Source organism: Maniola jurtina, chromosome 4 (assembly GCF_905333055.1).
Source record: "Maniola jurtina chromosome 4, ilManJurt1.1, whole genome shotgun sequence".
In the NCBI taxonomy this organism is placed as follows: Eukaryota; Metazoa; Arthropoda; class Insecta; order Lepidoptera; family Nymphalidae; genus Maniola; species Maniola jurtina.
The window spans coordinates 15457824-15475519 of NC_060032.1; the positions used below are offsets into that span (position 1 = coordinate 15457824).

The 17696-nt window shown below is 38.7% G+C and overlaps 1 protein-coding gene and 2 long non-coding RNA genes across 5 annotated transcripts in view; 2 read left to right on the forward strand and 1 right to left on the reverse strand.

Annotated features, from left to right (window-relative positions):
* Positions 1-854: 854 nt before the first annotated feature.
* LOC123864177 (venom toxin OcyC11) lies at positions 855-9272 on the reverse strand. Of its 3 annotated transcripts, none has more exons than XM_045904464.1 (3): positions 9122-9251; positions 2010-2130; positions 855-1036 (listed from the first exon to the last, which is right to left on the reverse strand). In XM_045904464.1, exons 1-3 carry the CDS (start codon positions 9213-9215, stop codon positions 934-936), a joined length of 318 nt encoding a protein of 105 aa, XP_045760420.1. In that variant the 5' UTR covers positions 9216-9251; the 3' UTR covers positions 855-933. The 3 variants fall into 3 exon arrangements, with proteins under 3 accessions (XP_045760420.1, XP_045760419.1, XP_045760422.1); XM_045904463.1 differs by lacking the exon at positions 9122-9251 and adding an exon at positions 6162-6405; XM_045904466.1 differs by lacking the exons at positions 855-1036; positions 2010-2130 and adding exons at positions 7347-7557; positions 8058-8178 and having other exon boundaries at positions 9122-9272.
* LOC123864183 lies at positions 3513-4784 on the forward strand. The gene is made up of 2 exons (XR_006795714.1): positions 3513-4066; positions 4618-4784. It is a non-coding gene; the product is annotated as an uncharacterized LOC123864183 (long non-coding RNA).
* The window catches only part of LOC123864192, a 28386-nt gene continuing 15694 nt past the window's right edge, over positions 5005-17696 (forward strand). The window contains exons 1-3 of the long non-coding RNA XR_006795722.1: positions 5005-5283; positions 9912-9914; positions 10769-10778. This is a non-coding gene — a long non-coding RNA (uncharacterized LOC123864192). The remainder of the gene's footprint in view (positions 5284-9911; positions 9915-10768; positions 10779-17696) is intronic.

The window sequence follows — 17696 nt, forward strand, 5'->3', positions numbered from 1 at the left end:
GATCCTTCAACAAGTTCAAACTGTTATTTTATTATATTAAACGTAAACTTATTGAAAAATTCTTATATAGTGTTAATAAAGGATTATTTAAATGATAAGAAAGCTTGGGAATAAGTTGCTTAACAGCTTTGATTTAGAATACCCGGCTGAGTTTTTTGTGGGCTCTTCTCAGACCTGGGCGCGTTAGCAACCCTCGTAGCTTTTGTTTAGTTTAAATTACGTAATTAATTATTCATCACTATACTTACTATCATCTTACAATTCCAATAATTGTGTAAGTAAAACAAAAGGAGTAGGTAGAAATAGTAACCTCCATCCATCCATCCATCCATCAGCCTGTAAGCGTCCACTGCTGGACATAGGCCTTTCCAAGAGCGCGCCACCAAACACGGTCCTCCGCCTTCCTCATCCACCTGCTCCCCTATTAATAATAATAAATAGTAACCTAATTTGAATAAATTATTTGAGTTTGAGTTTTGAGTTCTCCTGCGCAGTCAATCTAGCAAGTCAATCAAGATAACTTGCATGATCTAGCAAATCAATCAAGATAACTTGGTAATTATCATTATTATCAACCGATAGTGACCACATCTGGGCATAGGTCTCTTGTAGAGACTTGCACACGCCACGGACTTATGCCATCTGAATCCAACAGCTCCATGAGACTCATTTAACGTCGTCGCCATTACAGCATCTTGGGACCCCAACGACTACTTATTGGTTTTTCGAACTATGTGCCCTGCCCATTACCACTTCAGCTTCGTAACCCACTGGGTTAAATGTCGGTTACTTTGTTTCTCTTATGGATAATCTTATTTCTAGTTTGTTTTGGTTTGACTTTAGAATAAAAGAAATTAAAGTAGGATATTTTTATTAAAATTATCTTCAACCGAGTATCATAAATATAGTACTAAGATAGCTGTTAAGGGTGCATTAGTGCCTGTTACCACAACGCATTTGGGGACAGCACTCGGGGTACGGCTTGCTCAGGTCTTGCACCGTGTAGCATGGCGGTGTCACCACTACGGTGCCGCAACTGAAATGAATAGATATAGAATAGAATAGATTTTTATACAAATAAACTTTTGACAAGTGCTTTTGAATTATCAAAATAATCTACCACTGGTTCGGAATGCCGTTCCTACCGAAAAGAACCAGCAAGAAACTCGGCGGTTGCTCTTTTCAAGAGTTCGATTTACAATTTACAATAATATGCCACAATGTACCTACTATACAAGCAATGGCAGCCCCGCGCATTGCTGGAGCGAGTCGAATCCATGCTTTATTCACAAGAGCATATTCTTTGAGCTTTCGTAGAACTTTACTTAGAAAAACCGAGACGGGCCAACAAGAATCCCGCTTACTTATATTTTTAGTTTCTTTTATTATGCTCGCCCGATGTTTATAGACGTTTAGAAACAAAAAATATTTTTTTTTACTCTGTAGTGGTTTTGGAAGTCGATTTTTTGATATTTTTTAACCCCCGACCCAAAAAGAGGGGTGTTATAAGTTCGACGTGTGTATCTGTGTATCTGTGTGTCTGTGTATCTGTGTATCTGTCTGTGGCATCGTAGCGCCTAAACGAATGAACCGATTTTAATTTACTTTTTTTTGTTTGAAAGGTGGCTTGATCGAGAGTGTTCTTAGCTATAATCCAAAAAAATTGGTTCAGCCGTTTAAGAGTTATCAGCTCTTTTCTAGTTTTCTTGTAGAAAAGAAGGTTAGATAACCGTTAGGTTCATAATATTATGTGGATTGACAAATGTCAAGCTGTCAAGATGGACGTTGCCTAAATACATAATTATTTATTTGAAAATGATGTTTTGGAAAACTCAGATACTTTAGATCGTAGGAGCGGAATAGTCCAAGAAAATCAGTTCAGCCGTTTGAAAGTTATCAGGTCTTTTCGGTCTTTTCTAGTAACTGTAACCTTCACTTGTCGGGGGTGTTATAAATTTTTAATTTACGCTTGTTTAATTTTTAGATAGTTATAGGGAAAGAAAACTTACGTGACAAGCCGCACACGCGTCTTGCCGCAACGGTACTCCATACAGCTGTCCTTAGAGGGCGCCGCTTTACCGAACGGTATCACCGCGTCCAGTTTCGAGATGTAACATCCTTCTGTGCCCTTTGGAATTGGAACAATTCAACATAACAAGCACTAAAAAAATAAGTGAAGCGAGTTGGACTCGCGAAGAGTTTTTTTTTAAATTTAATTTGCATGGCCAGCCATTTTGAATTTTTAGGGTTCCCTACCTAAAAAGGAAAAACGGAACCCTTTACATTTTGTTGTCTATCTGTGTGTCTGTCTGTATGTCTGTCCGTCCGTCGTGTCTGTCAATAAAACCTTTAAGGTAGGTACTTCCTGTTGACCTAGAATCATAAAAGGCAGGTAGGGAGGTCATAATATAGCACAAGTAAAGGAATAAATCCGAAAACCGTGAATTTGTGGTTACATCAAAAAATAATAATTTTCAAAGTAAGATAACTGTACCAAGTTGGGTATCATATAAAAGGGCTTTACTGTACATTCTTAAATAGATTTTTATTTATTTTCAAGCATAATAGTTTTTGATTTATAGTGCAAAATGTCGGTAAAATACCCGAGTACGGAACCCTCGGTGCGCGAGTTTGACTCGCACTTGGCCGGTATATCTATCTAGCGTATTGCGAATCTCCTTGAACTATACTAATCTGTCTTGACTTTTGACTTGTTTTGAGGACTTTGACTTGTCTTATAATATGTAGAGCATGTAGAGATGCCTATTGATTGAGTAAATAAAATATTATCTAAGTAGTTAGGTAACATGAAACTTACTTAAAAATGATATTTTACATTTTACCGTTACTAGTTAATTTAATTATTATAATTATTTTCGTCCACAAACTAAAAGTCGCTCAGCGCGCTATGGAGCGAGCTATGTTGGGTATTACTCTCAGGGATAAAATCCGGAACGAGGAAATTCGCAGAAGAACAAAAGCGACCGACATAGCTCAAAGGATTAGCAAGCTGAAGTGGCAATGGGCAGGCCATGTCTGTCGCAGAACCGACGGCCGATGGTGCAGACGTGTTCTGGAGTGGAGACCGCGTACCGGTAAGCGCAGTGTGGGACGACCTCCAGCCCGCTGGACCGATGACCTGAAGAAGGTGGCGGGGAGCGGGTGGATGAGGAACGCGGAGGACCGTGTTTGGTGGCGCGCTCTTGGAAAGGCCTATGTCCAGCAGTGGACGCTTACAGGCTGATGGATGGATGGAATTATTTTCGCTCAAGCATGTCCTGATGAATAGGTAGGTTAGTAATTAATAATAATTAGGTACGTACGTTACGTACTAGCTACGTATTAGCTACGTAGGTTAGGTTAGGTTAGGTAGGTACGGCTATTTAGCGATTAGACTGCCTTTTTATATCTACATTTACGTTTTCTTTTTTGTAACCTGCCATTTGTGGTACATTAAAGTACTAAGTACTCAGTATAGAGCGCGGAGAACCTTCGGTCAAAATAATCCAAAGACCTTACATTTACTAACTAGACTGTGTACCAAAAATTTTTGTTAGGCTAAAATGAGATCTATTACATTATCTTAGGGTAGCTATTTCCATTATGATCGGTAGCTATCTAAAAGCGGTCCTGGTGAGAAGGCTTCCGGGGGTAGTGTGTCCTTGTCTGACGTCTTGCCAGCTCAACTAATTTATTGGGTTTGGTAGTAATGGTAGAAAATTTTATATTTAGTATTTTTATGATTTACCAAAACGAACAATCCATAAACTTTGCAACTCAATTTTAATATTTCTACAGTTTATATGAATAATAATTATCTCGTTGTATTTAGAAAATAATCTAATAATACTGAGTAAAAGTAGTACTTAAATGTTTGGGACTGGTAATACTAAATGCAATATGGTGGTTTGTTTACTTGGTTGTTTGGTTGATTTTCGTACTTCGATTTGCGATTGTGTACATTTTCATAATAAACCTGTTTGTTTTTCATGAAAAATGGTGAATTCAAGTTGTGTGACAGGTGCAAAAATGAGTTTTATCCTGGTAGCAGCTTTTCTTTCCACAGGTAAGTAAAAACAACAATCATATTCTTTAGGTTAACCATGAATTATGTGGATCAAAGATTTTTCTAGTTTCGTAAAAGTAGGCAGATACGTCCCGACTGACTTAAATTGGAGATTTATACTAATAATCTACTATTATAATAAAAATGAATCTCTGAAATGTTTGTACGCGCATAGCTTCCGATCGACGGCACCAAATTGGATATTTCATTTTTTATTGTGTTTGTTAGTATCAGGAGATGGTTTTATAAAAAATATTATTCGAAATTCCCGGGCGAAGCTGGGTCGGGCAGCTAGTTTTTAATATAGAAAAATCTTAGTTCGAAGTTGGAAATACTGTCCGACGAACGGCGAAGCTCTTGACTTGCACACTATTACTTACGGGTCCTAAACATAGCTGGTGTAATGTGGGTGATATTCACCTCTGCATACACCTTTGGGTAGGTACCTACATAACATGGTTACACTATGTTATGTTAACTTAAGTTGACTCGAAGTTTTGTTAGTAACAGAAACTTAATCTATGTTAGTCATCATATTTCTTGTATTGTAGGTTTCCGAAGAATGAAAATCAGAAATTGATGTGGGGAAATGCAGTGCCTGGAAAAATCTCAAAATCGTCTGTTATTTGCAGTGCGCATTTTAAATGTGACGACTTTATTCCTGGTTATATTAGGAAAATGCAATGTATAAAAACAAATCATTAAATAATTATTGCAATTTTAGTCTTTTTTTTCGTCTAGAATATGCATGACGTTCATTTGACATATCAATCATTTAATAATAATATTATGTAGCTTTTTTGTACGGACTCAATACGGAGTGAAAAGTTAGTAAGGTTGTTGTCAAATTAACGGTATGTCAGATGATGCCTATTGTACAGAGAAGAAAAAAGTACTTCTGACCCTTATGAGTATGCAATAAGCTCGACCAAAGCTCAGCCGTGGCTCGCGCTGACTATTGGACCTCGCGCGCTCGTATATTTTTTGTTGCGATGGTACTTTAAGAATTTAAGTATAAATCTACCCACTAGTGTAATATTATAATATTATTATGTATTAGAAGTTAGAAATTGAAATAACATATCTTAATTGTCTACTAACACATCTATAATAATTGTGCGCTCTAAAATGTAATTTTGAACTCTGTAACCATAGCCTGTAAGTTTCATATAAGTGGAAATTCCTTTATGGAACTAATAAAAGTCTTAAACCAGAAAGTTGCCGGCGCACGTGGGTAACGGTGTAACCTGCTTGCTATTTCACCTAACCTAATATTGTGTGAGAAACAGATAGACTCAGTGTAGCGAGTACATGCGTACATAATATTTTCAGTTATTTAGGTGTAAAATAGGAGATTTATTGGAGTTTAGTAAAAAACGAAATGTCATTTTACTGCATCTAGTTAAAAGTCGGAGTATACAAAACAATATGTCCTGTGTTCTGTTTTATCATGGTCACCTAATTAGAAAGGGACACACTACCAACGGGAGCCCTCTCATGCGGACCGGCTTTTTCGCCATGGTGCACAGTCTAGTTAGTAGTGTAAGGTCTTTGAAATAATCACGAGGCATAGACATGACTGCGCAAAAATTACGCTGATCTCTGTAACTAAATAACCAACAAACAAACACACTTTCGCATTTAGAACATTAGTATCTAAAGAAAGAAAAAGAAAATTCACAAGCTGTGCCTTCCTTTTCCATCTTACCCGAGAAAGTTAGAACGCGGCTGCTCCACCACCTAAACAATGGTCTAAGAAGCCAGAATGACACAAGCACAAAATACCTAGGATTTATTTTTAACCCCCGACCCAAAAAGAGGGGTGTTATAAGTTTGACGTGTGTATCTGTCTGTGGCATCGTAGCTCCGAAACTAATGAACTGATTTTAATTTAGTTTCTTTTGTTTGAAAGGTGGCTTGATCGAGAGTGTTCTTAGCTATAATCCAAGAAAATCGGTTATGCCGTTTGAAAGTTACCAGCTCTTTTCTAGTTACTGTAACCTTCACTAATTGTCGGGGGTGTTATAAATTTTTAATTTGTACACTTGTTTGAGTACTTAAGTAGTTAAGTTGAGTACTTATATAAATTACTTACCGAACCTCTTAGGCTTTTCCTCCAAGGGCGCGAATGCAAGGGCCGCGAAAGCGACGCAAAACAACGACAACAAGACAACTGTTTCCCTCAACATGTTTTTTAATATTGATAAAATATTTAATAGCTTCTCTATAAATGCGCCTATTTAGAACTACGATACGATTACTGGCTTTACTGACCTTACTATCAGAAATATGTATTTATATTATCAAGAAGATATTTGAATTTGTTTTTGCTAAGTAATTATGCTTTTACGATGCAACTATGTAGGTACTTACTACATTATATGTTATGTGTTCGTAAATAGGTAAGTGTCATAATTTAAGAAGAGTTCCAAACTGCTTGAAATAAAATTTCTTAATTAAGTATAAGTACTTAATCATTATTTTTATGAAAACAATGATAGATAGGTAACACATCTAGGCCTTGAAATATACTTACGTACCTAGTACGAGGACTCACTTCGCTCGCCATAATAATTACTAGCCGATGCCCGCGACTTCGCCCGCGTGGATTTAGGTTTTTCGAAATCCCGTGGGAACTCTTTGATTTTCCGAGATAAAAAGTAGCCTATGTGCTAATCCAGGATATTATCTATCTCCATTCCAAATTTCAGCCAACCCCGTCCAGTCGTTTTTGCGTGAAGGAGTAACAAACATACACACACACTCACACACACACACACATACATACAAACTTTCGCTTTTATAATATTAGTGTGATGACTCTTATTTAGACGCCAACTCGCACAGCGCTGTGGCCTAAAATTAACTAAACGCCTTTCGTTCTATCTTCTCTTTTTTCTCACTCAAACCTAATACACAGCTACTTTGGATTAGTACTACAGCTATTGTTAGATTCGGATCGGATGCAGTGAGTATAGAACCTGGAGTAGGTCCAGTGGTCGGTCTGAGGTAGTCGTAGTAGTCTGTAAATTAAAAAAAAAAATCTGCCCAGAAAAGGGAGAAAGACACAAGGGACAAGGACAGATATAGTGAGCTTGTAAGGAATCAACGCGCGCCCGGGAAACACACCAAGAGCAAGTATACCGGGAGGGCTCTCCTGCCATTCTGCCCAAACCAAGAGTTTGGTGGGGCCATGGGCGGTTTAGGGTTAGTCGGGCATTACCACATAGTCCCATAAAAACATGAATATATTTTTATATTTATATAATGATAGGTATAATCATATGTACATAATACATATATTTACATACTAACAACAAAAGTATGGAAACAAAATAATTATTATATATTCTGAGATAAGGAACTATTATATATGCTGTGGCCTGGATCACTGCTTCTAGTCACATCGTATAGATGCACAGCAGGCAGGGTACGTCTTGGTCTCGTCTCGCACCTTATAGCATGGGGGAAGCACCATTACAGTGCCGCAACTGAAACAAGTAGGTATTTTACAAGATAAAGTCAAACAGCACTAAATCCCAACTACTACCCGCGAACTGTCGATAGATACCTAGCGATAAATATAGTAAAATAGTTTTTCTGTCGCTTGGTATATTATAATGTTGTAATTGTAGTACATTTGTATTTGTGAACTCAGAATTTTCTCCTCTTTCATTTGACACCCCACTCGATACAATAGCAAAACAAAATTTTGGAGACCCCCACTTTTTTTCATAACATTTCCTAACATCCGTTAGGTCAGGTTTTTTCGTATAAAATGTAGCCTATGTCACCCGGACCTTTACGACGAATCGATTGACACCTCATTCATCAAAATCGGCCCAGTAGTTTAGGTGCTACGGTGGAACACACAGAATCTGGATACAAACATACACACACACACACATATATACATACATATACTGCTAAAATTATAATTTTGCCGCAGTCGGGTAAAAAGGGCGATAATGGCTAGTAGTAAAAAACTTACGTGACAAACTCCACCATGGTCTTTCCGCAACGATACTCCATACATCCCGTCTTCGAGGGCGCCGCTTTACCGAACGGCACCACGGCGTCCAGCTCCTTGATGTAACATCCTTCTATACCCTCTGGAATTAAACAAAAATAAAAAAGATTCCGACGAATTGAGTACCTCCTCCTTTTTTGGAAGTCGGTTAATGAATCGGTTATTGTTCAAAAAACCGGTCAAGTGTAAGTCGGACTCGTACACGAAGGGTTCCGTACCATCGTACAAGATATACCTAACGCCTTTATGTAGTACTCTGCAAGTTAATAACGCTCTGCGCCATCTATATGTGATTTAGTGAATTAAATTTATCGTGAACGTTTTAATTTTTTCAATTCACCGTTTGAATTCAACACACAACCTCGAGGCCCCAAGCCAAGGAGGCAGGCCTTAGCCGACAACGGCTTAAAGAACATTACCGGGGAAGTGTTTTTCCTCGCGCCACACCCGGGCAAGAAGGCCATGCCTCGAGGCCCGTACCCCGTCAAACCTACCTACCTAGGTCAAACGGAGAAGACCCCGCTGCTGTTTAATTATTTTTTTGTGATATAACCACAAATTCACGGTTTTCAGATTTTTTCCTTTACTTGTGCATTAAGACCTTGGTCTCGGAAAATCAAAGAGTCCCACGGGATTTTTAAAAAACCTAAATCCACATGGACGATGTTTGTACGGACATTCTCGGGAAATTAAAGTTCCTACGGATTTTTTAAGGATTAAATTCATGCGAGCTGAGTCCCGGGAATCATTAGGTATTTAACAATTAAATGTTTGTTAATATGTCTAAATAATAATATAAAAGAGAAAGCTGGCTGACTGACTGATCTATCAACCCACACCTCAAAGTATAGGACGGTCCATCGGGCTGAAATTTGGCATGCAGATAGCTATTATGACATAGCCATCCGCTAACAAAGTATTTTTGAAAATTCAACCCCTAAACGGGTAAAATAGGGGTTTGAAATTTGTGTAGTTCACGCGGATGAAGTCGCTGGCATAAGCTAGTAATTTTAAGAATTACTTACCAAATCTCTTAGGCTTTTCCTCCAAGGGTGCCAAGCCAACGGCAGCGAAAGCGACGCAAACCAACGACAACAAGACGACTGTTTCCTTCAACATGTCTAATATTAATAAAATATAATTAATAACTTATGCATAATATAGGTATTAGGTAGGTATATAATATATGTATTGCAGATATGATACGAATTTACTGGTCATTCTGACCTAGTTATCACTAATATTTACGTAATAAAGAAGATGACGACTTTCCTGGCGCAGTGGTGAGCGTTGTAGTCTTATAAGTCCCTGATTCGATTCCTGGCAGGGTACTTTGGTAACTTATAATGTCTAATTGTCTCTCATCCTGTCTGACAGGAGGTTTCGGCCGGGGCTAGTTACCAGCCTAGCGGCAAAGTAGTGTATTAAGTATTGAAGTCAAATCCATACTTAACAATTATAAATGTAACTGTCTGTCTGTCCTTAAGCTTTTCACAGCCCAACAGTTTAACGGATTTTGATGTAATTTGGAGTTAGCTTACATACCGGGGACGGACATAGGCTACTTTTTATCCCGGAAAATCAAAGAGTTCCCAAGGGATTCTAGAGGCCCATCCATATAACCGAAATTAGGTACAGAGGTAGCTTGCGTCTATGCTATTTACATAGGCTACTTTTTGTCCCGGAAAATCAATCAGTTCCTACGGGATCTTTAAAAACCTTAATCCACGCGGACGAAGTCGCGGTCATCATCTAGTCACATATAGCGGAATTAAGAACTAGGCATGTTTGGGTGGGTATGCATTATTGATCGAGAATGTCCACGATATCACAATAATTTGAATGTTTGGCAGAGAAGCGCGATCGAGCCAACTCAATTTTTAAATTCTGTAGAACTGAGCCAGGCACGTACTTTGGTATGACTCTGGTCTTTTCATTCTTACATAGGTATTATTTATTCACGAGCGCAGGCTTCAGAATCTTGGTAATTTAAGGTTTTATCTGTATAGGTAAGGTATATATGTAATTTAAGGGTATATTTACCCTATAGGTTTTCTTGACAGACACGACTGACAGACAGACAACGAAGTGATCCTATAAGGGATTGCTTTTTACCTTTTGAGGTAAGTAGGGAAGTGGGAACCTTAAAAATATCGCAATAAAATAATTAACATGTTTATTAAAAGTTTCTAAAACAAGAGCATAATGAATATCGATTACTGATGGTTAGTTCAACGTTGTTCATCACATTCGACGGTGGGTGTGCAGCAATCTGGGTACAGCTTAGTGTTGTCATAAACTGCACGGCACGGAGACTTCACCGCAACGGCCCCACACCTGTAACGAAGAGAAATAAAATTGCCACTTGCTCAAAAATTGTTTGTTTGGTGAGACGCTTCGGTCGTGGCTAGTTACTACCCTATCCGCAAAGCCGTGCCGCCAAGCAATTTAGCGTCTCGGTGCGATGCCGTGTAGAAACCAAAGGAGTTTGGGTTTAAGGAAAACTGCCATACCCCCTCCAGATTAGCCCGCTTGCATATTAGACTGCATCATCACTTACCACAAGGTGAGATTGCAGTCTAGGGCTAACTTTTATCTGAATATAAAAAAAGGATATAATTCATTCTTAATAGTTATTAACGTTCACACAGGCTGCGTAAGCGTTACGTAAGTGTAGACGTAGTGAGTACCATTGCGTTAATATAATGTATGGAACTCTATGAAATATGGCACACCGCTTGCGTAAAACGTGGATGTATGCGTAACCCGGTGTGTTAGGGGTTTACGCGCGTCACTACGTACGTGTCACGTATACGCAATTGGTGTGAATCGCGGGCCTAAGGCCCATCCGCTTAACCGATTTATATGAAAAGTACAGAGCTAGCTTGTATCCCGGAAACTGACACAGGCAACTTTTTATCCCGGAAAATCAAAGAGTTCCCACGGGATTTTTAAAAACCTAAATCCACGCGGACGAAGTCGCGGGCATCATCTAGTTAAAATATAATTTATACATACTCCAATATCTGCACCATGGTTTCTTCGCAGACGTACTCCTGGCACGAACTCTGTGAGGGTCGTCTTTCACCGACTGGTATCATGATGCCCAGCTCTGATATGTAACATCCTTTGACACCTTCTACAAAAAAAGCGTTCATACAGGCAATGAGGCGCTGTCCAGCCAATAGTAGGCAAGTTTCCATCCTTATGTTGTCGACATTCAAATGATCTACATTCTACACGCACGAAACGTTTTGCGTCATCATTCCTCATACGTATGCCTAAGGTTTGGAATACTCTTCCGCGATCTGTGTTTCCTACCAATTACAGTCCGGGTATCTTAAATACAAGAGAGAATCTTCTAGGTAAACGCGTCCCATCTTAGGCCACATCATCACTTTCCATCAGGTGTGATTGTGGTGGTGGCCTATAATGAATAAAAAAAAGAAAGTTAGGTACCTCGTACCAACTGATTTGGATGGCAATGGAGTATTCGCATTTTTTGGCTTATGAATGTAATAAGAACAGAACAGACAAACTTAATTTAGTTAAGAACTGTCAAACCTTGTGACTTTATGAACTAAGAGCCCGTGAGGTCAAACCCCTCAAACTTTTATAAAAGCTGAAAGTTTAGTATGCGCATTCCAAGTGCAGACTGGCAAACTGAACTGGAAATATTATCAATTCCAGTAATAAGGGGAAAAATCTTACCGAATTCCTTAGGTATCGGTTCTAGAGGTACCCTAGTGACAGCTGCGCAGGCGACGCCAACCAGCGCTAAGAGGACGACTGCTTGTTTCAACATCTTTAATTATACTTACAAGTAATTAAGTATGTTGAAAAATACATTTATAGTTCAAGCAAGTGACAAATCCAGTCAAGAGCGAGTCGGACTCGCACACGAAGCGTTCCGTATATTATACAAGATATAGTTAACACTTTTTTTTAATATGCATGACAGGCATTTTGAAATTTGTATTTGGTGTTATAACAATACCATACTGTGTGAAATCTACCTATAACCTATTTATGAGATAAGTAGGTACAGCCCGCTAACAGACAGACAGACGGACAGACAGATGAATGGTCAGTGGAGGCTCAATAATAGGGGCCAATTGGCACCCTTGAGTACGGAACCCTAAAACTGTGTTTTACTTTCCGTATGGCCTTGTAGTGCTAAGTAAATTATTTAAATTATTTTCTTTTTGATTGCTGTTTGAACAGTCTGCACCGATATTATATGGGTAGGTAGTAGGTAACTACCTACTCCTTTATACTTAGGTTAGGCGCACATTGGCTTATCCGTGAATTAATTTTCAGCAATTTTGACCCCTTATATTTTGTTAATCCCTACATCTACTTAAAAACTTATTTATGCTATATCGTAGAAAATTTTCTGTTTTATTAAATTGGAAGACAACATTTTGCAATTTCTTGATAGTTTTTTTCTTATTGCCTAAAATACCAAAGGCGATTATTGAATTTTGGGTTTTGTGTAATCTTTGACGGTGAAGGAAAACATCACGAGGAAACCTGCATGTCTGAGAATTCTCCAAATTGTTCTCAAATGTGTGGGAATTATATATACTATATTATATACCCTTCTCATTCTGAGAGGAGAACCGTGTTGATCATTATGATGATCGTGTTCTTAGTATCAGCACATCGGTCTGGACGCAGCGCGCGTAGCACATTTTTCTACGAAAAATATGAATCTTCTACTCGCACATTATTCGTCTTTTTAGGTCTGTCTCAAAAAACAACAGTAGGTACCTACCTTTAGTAGAAGTCTGTACATCGCGACGCGTTGATAGACTTCGAGTGTCAAAACGATATAACTGGAAACTAAAATGGATCTAAGCTACATCGTTTTAATGTTCAAGTTCGTTCATACACCTACAGCCAAGCGCCCCATGCGAAAAGTTTGCGACATCAATAAATCACGGTGTGAATCCGTGAAAATCCGTTCCGAAGTAGTCATAGAACTATTTGTATGGTAGCTTACGCACTAGTTCCGACTTCCATCATCCGTGAGAATATCTTGGATTCAAATCGGACATAATATGACGTAGATCTATGACGTAAAAGATAGATTTGGATCAGAGATCGGATTAGCAGGGACAGTCTACCTAAAAGCATGTACTTTTCTGTAAAAGTTCTGTAAAAATAGTAGGTAGGTACTTGGGGCGCCAGCCAGGTAACCTCCCAGTGTGCCTGGATGCTGCTGGTCCCTTTTGGATGCGTCCGAGGGGAAGAGCAGTGTTCGGGCCGGTGCGCCCCGGTAGCATTAGTAGTACCCACTAAGCCCCGCTGGGGTTTAGTGGGTATTCCGGTCGCCTCTCGGCCGGCGAGTCCCACATACCCTCCCTCAGCTGGCTGGCTAGCTTCCGGGGGGGATGCGTAAATGCATTCCCCAGCGTCAACAAAAAAAAAAAAAAAAAAGGTAGGTACTTACTTAGAAAGCAAAAAAAAATCGTAATAAAATCAATATAATGTTTATTTAATTTTCCTATCAAGAGTAAAATTAAAATTGATCACAGTTCGATCACAGCAGATCCTTTCTTCAATCACAAATCACATCCGGGTCGCAGCATCGCGGGTACGGCCTAGTATTGTTAAATACTAATTGACATCCCTCTATCGCTGGTACGAGTTTGCATCTGGAAGGAAGTAGAATAGAATAGAATAGAAATATTCTTAAAAGAAATAAACTTTTACAAGTACATACTTTTGAATCGTCAAATGCATCTACAACTGGTTCGGAATGTTTTTCCACCGAGAAAAACTACCAAGAAACTTGACGGTAGCAGTTTTCAAAGGTTTGATTATGTATGATACAGGGTGTAATACTAATGATTACTGATAGGATACTGAAAACCAACTACGACAATTAAAAAAAATCCTCTATTTTTAATAGTTCACAATATGTTGCTAATAAAACATCTGACTGATACTAGAGGTCAACGAACGTTTCGTAAATAGGCTACTCGTAGTCAATGCCTACAAGTCAAATCAGCAACTTTTTACCAAACGTCAAAACGCTCGCTTAGTAACCAGCTTGTATGAAATGCATACATGTGACGTCATAAGCATTAGACGTACTTTTTTAGTCCAATCGACAATTCCAAATGGTTAGCAAACTTAAAACTAGCAGCGAATGTGGATTTTATAATTTTAAAAGACCCTCTATTTAAAAAATAATTATTTTTTGACATAAGTAGGCTCCCTAAGACCGTCTCAGCTCCCTTACCACACCCTTACTACACTTGGTAGGTAATAACATACTATCCTTAACAAACTACTCCGCCTGGACAGAGGTAAACTTAGGAAGGTGATGGTACTCATAACAGCAACATCAAACAAACACCTTTTCGTTATAGGTGTCACCGAAAGTCCTCTGTGCAGGGCCTGCATGGAGGTCGATGGAACACCGACGCACGTGCGTCTGGAGTGCACGGGCGTGGCAGAACAACGAGAACGCCATTTTGGATCCCCAACATCACTTAATGAAGCCCTCAGTAACCTGGACGGGCTACTAGGTTTCTGGAGCGAGCTTGGATGGCTGGAGTGAAGACTTCGGCGGGGAGGGGTAACGCACTCACAACACAGAAACGTTTAACAGGGCTCTCTCCGTCACTTACTCCATACAATCATAGCCCCAATTTGAATATTTTACAGACATATTTTAGAAACTAATATTTGTGCCTGTGGTGTTTTAGATTTTTCTAAAAATATGTAGTTTTAAAATTACAGGGTCTCAAAGATTTGGATGTGTGAATTTTTAAGACCGTGTAACTTTGAAACCGAATATTTTAACGGAAATCTGGAAAACCACAGACATAGATAAAATTATTAGCTCTTGGAACGTTTCTACAAAATTCCATTGAGTATGATTGGTTAGTATTCCAATGAGACACGAACTACGTTTGTATGGAGCGAGTGACGGAGGGCCCTCTTAGGTGCGGAAACCAGCCCAGAAAGAAGAACATACTATTCTTACTCTCTGGTAAGGTGAAACATACCCGGCTATCTGCAGCGAGTCTTCTTGGCAGGTGTACTCGGCGCAGAGCTTCTCAGATCGTCTCGTTTCGCCGACGGGTATAATGTCCTCTATCTCTGCGACGTAACATCCGGGGACACATTCTGGAAATCGAACATTAGAGTCAGGGCGTTTGTGCACTCATTCGTATTCAATTCGAATTTCTCGAAGACTTTTAAATATTATATTTTTTGTGATGCAATCATAAATTCACGGTTTTCGGATTTTTCCTGTTACTTGTGATATAAGACCTGCCTTTCATGATTCTAGGTCATCTAAGACTTTTGAACTAGAATCATGAAATTTGGCTGGTAGGTATAGCATAAGTAATAGAAAAATCAGGAAGCCTTGAATTTGTGGTTACATCACAAAAAAAAATGTGTTCACGAAGAAATAGTTCACTAAATCACATATAGATTGCGCTGCATGTCATTAATTTACAGTGTTGCATGTGTTTTTATCTGGTGGGAGGCTTCGGCCGTGGCTAGTTACCACCGTACCGGCAAAGCCGTGCCGCCAAACGATTTTGCGTTCCGGTACGATGTTGTGTAAAAACCAAAGGAGTATGGGTTTAATGAAAAACTGCCATATCCCTACCAGGTTCCAGGCTTCCATCTTAGACTGGATCATCACTTACCACCAGGTGAAATTGCAGTCAAGGGCTACCTTGTACCTGAATTTAAAAAAAATGTTATATCTTGTACGATATGGTACAGAAGTGATAATATTTCCTTACTGAGTAAATTAGGCTTCTGTTCCAAAGGTAAAGTTGTGATAAAGCCTCCGCCGGCGACGAGTCCAACCAACGCCAAAACTACGACCGTTGCTTTCAACATCTTTAGCACTTAATATTACATTAAACAATAAATTGTAAGCTCCATATAGGCAGTATTTATATGGAAATCTCGCTGCTCGTTTGACCTTGTGACTATAGAAATAATATTTGCGAAAATGTTTTCATTATTTTTCTTTGCAGTGTTTGTGCAGTCTGGTATAAGTACGCACCTACGTATGCACTCCTTTATACTTAGGTTAGCGCCACATTGCGCCGAAATTCCGCCGCCGTTTTTCCGCGCCTGAATGTGACTGCTTTGTATTACATACTATTATCGGACATAATTTTTTTTGTTCGAACCCAGGACCTCTGATAAGACCACCAGCCAGGGAGGTCGTCGACATTTTGCAGATTACCCAGTGTGCCCCAGTAAATTATAACAGTAAATTATAACAGTGTGTAACAGTAAATTATATGTAGGTACTTAGCTAATCAAATGTAGCAGCGTTCTGCGAAAAATTGGCGACGGAATTTCCACGCAATGTAGAGCCGGCCTTAGGGTGCGTTTCGATTGAAGTGAAGACAAGCAAAGCGTTGAAAGATGTTTGTATATCAATTTTCAGCCAATCAGATTATTGAAAAATGAAAAGAAAAAATTGTCATCTAACGATAACCTGATTGATCGAAACACTTTCTAATGTATACGTCTCCGCCCTGCTTCGCTTCAGTGCAATACAAGCTTAGGATGCATTTCCATTGAAGCAAAGCGGAGCGGAAAAGTGTCATTTCGATCAATCAGATATGAAACGTGTTACGTCATCCTCTCACTCGTTACGTGACCGGAGTAATTCGCTAACTCGGTGTTCATGAAACAATCAAACTCATTTGATATTGGTTGGTTCTACATTGCTGCTTTACTGAGCGATATAAAAGTAGTATTTCGTAGCAAACCTTCAATGGATTATAAATAAATGTCAAATGAATTCACTGTTGATCACTGAGTTAGCGAATCATCTCACTGTTAGCCAATTATATTTAACACGTCACCGCTCCGCTCCGCTTCAGTGGAAACGCAGGTTTCCCTTGGGTTATGCCTAGGTTAATTTAATTTTATGTAAATAACCTAGGCATAAAATATGAAAACGGTAGATCTAGATACTTGAAACTAAGTACCATTGAGGTGCAATGAGAAAGTATTTTGGGACCGTAGTTCTACGCAGACAAAGTCGCAGGAATGCGTTAGACGAAAAATTCTGATAGGTTACGGCTGGTTACGGACGTCATTATTAGGAAATACTGTTGAAATAATATCATCGAAACAAAGAACTACCGAGATATAATAAGCGAAAAACATGTTGTATCTATATTTATTTAGGTGTCACATAAATAAATAAGATACAAAATATCCAATTAAGAACCTATTATAATTTCGATCTTATCATCATTATAATCAATACTTTTTTTCCTGACTACTCTAGTCAGAGCAAAATGATACCCAATATTTTGTCATAATAGTGGATAGTGAGTTTGACTGTATTTCTGTCTTTCAAACGATTCGAAATAATCGATTTGATTTAAACAAGTGTAAATTAAAAATTTATAACACCCCCGACAAGTGAAAGTTACAGTAACTAGAAAAGAGCTGATAACTTTCAAACGGCTGAACCGATTTTCTTGGATTATAGCTAAGAACACTTTTGATCAAGCCACCTTTCAAACAAAAAAAAAAAACTTAATTAAAATCGGTTCATTAGTTTAGGAGCTACGATGCCACAGACAGATACAC

What these genes read in the sequence shown, in the direction of transcription:
- LOC123864177 (XM_045904464.1), bottom strand. Translation starts at nt 9,215, where the DNA reads ATGTTGAAGGAAACAGTCGTCTTGTTGTCGTTGGTTTGCGTCGCTTTC. An exon ending in GGAAAAGCCTAAGAGATTTG is followed by an intron (nt 2,131 to 9,121) that starts GTAAGTAATTCT and finishes TTCCAATTCCAA; the next exon opens with AGGGCACAGAAGGATGTTAC. An exon ending in ACGCGTGTGCGGCTTGTCAC is followed by an intron (nt 1,037 to 2,009) that starts GTAAGTTTTCTT and finishes TATTCATTTCAG; the next exon opens with TTGCGGCACCGTAGTGGTGA.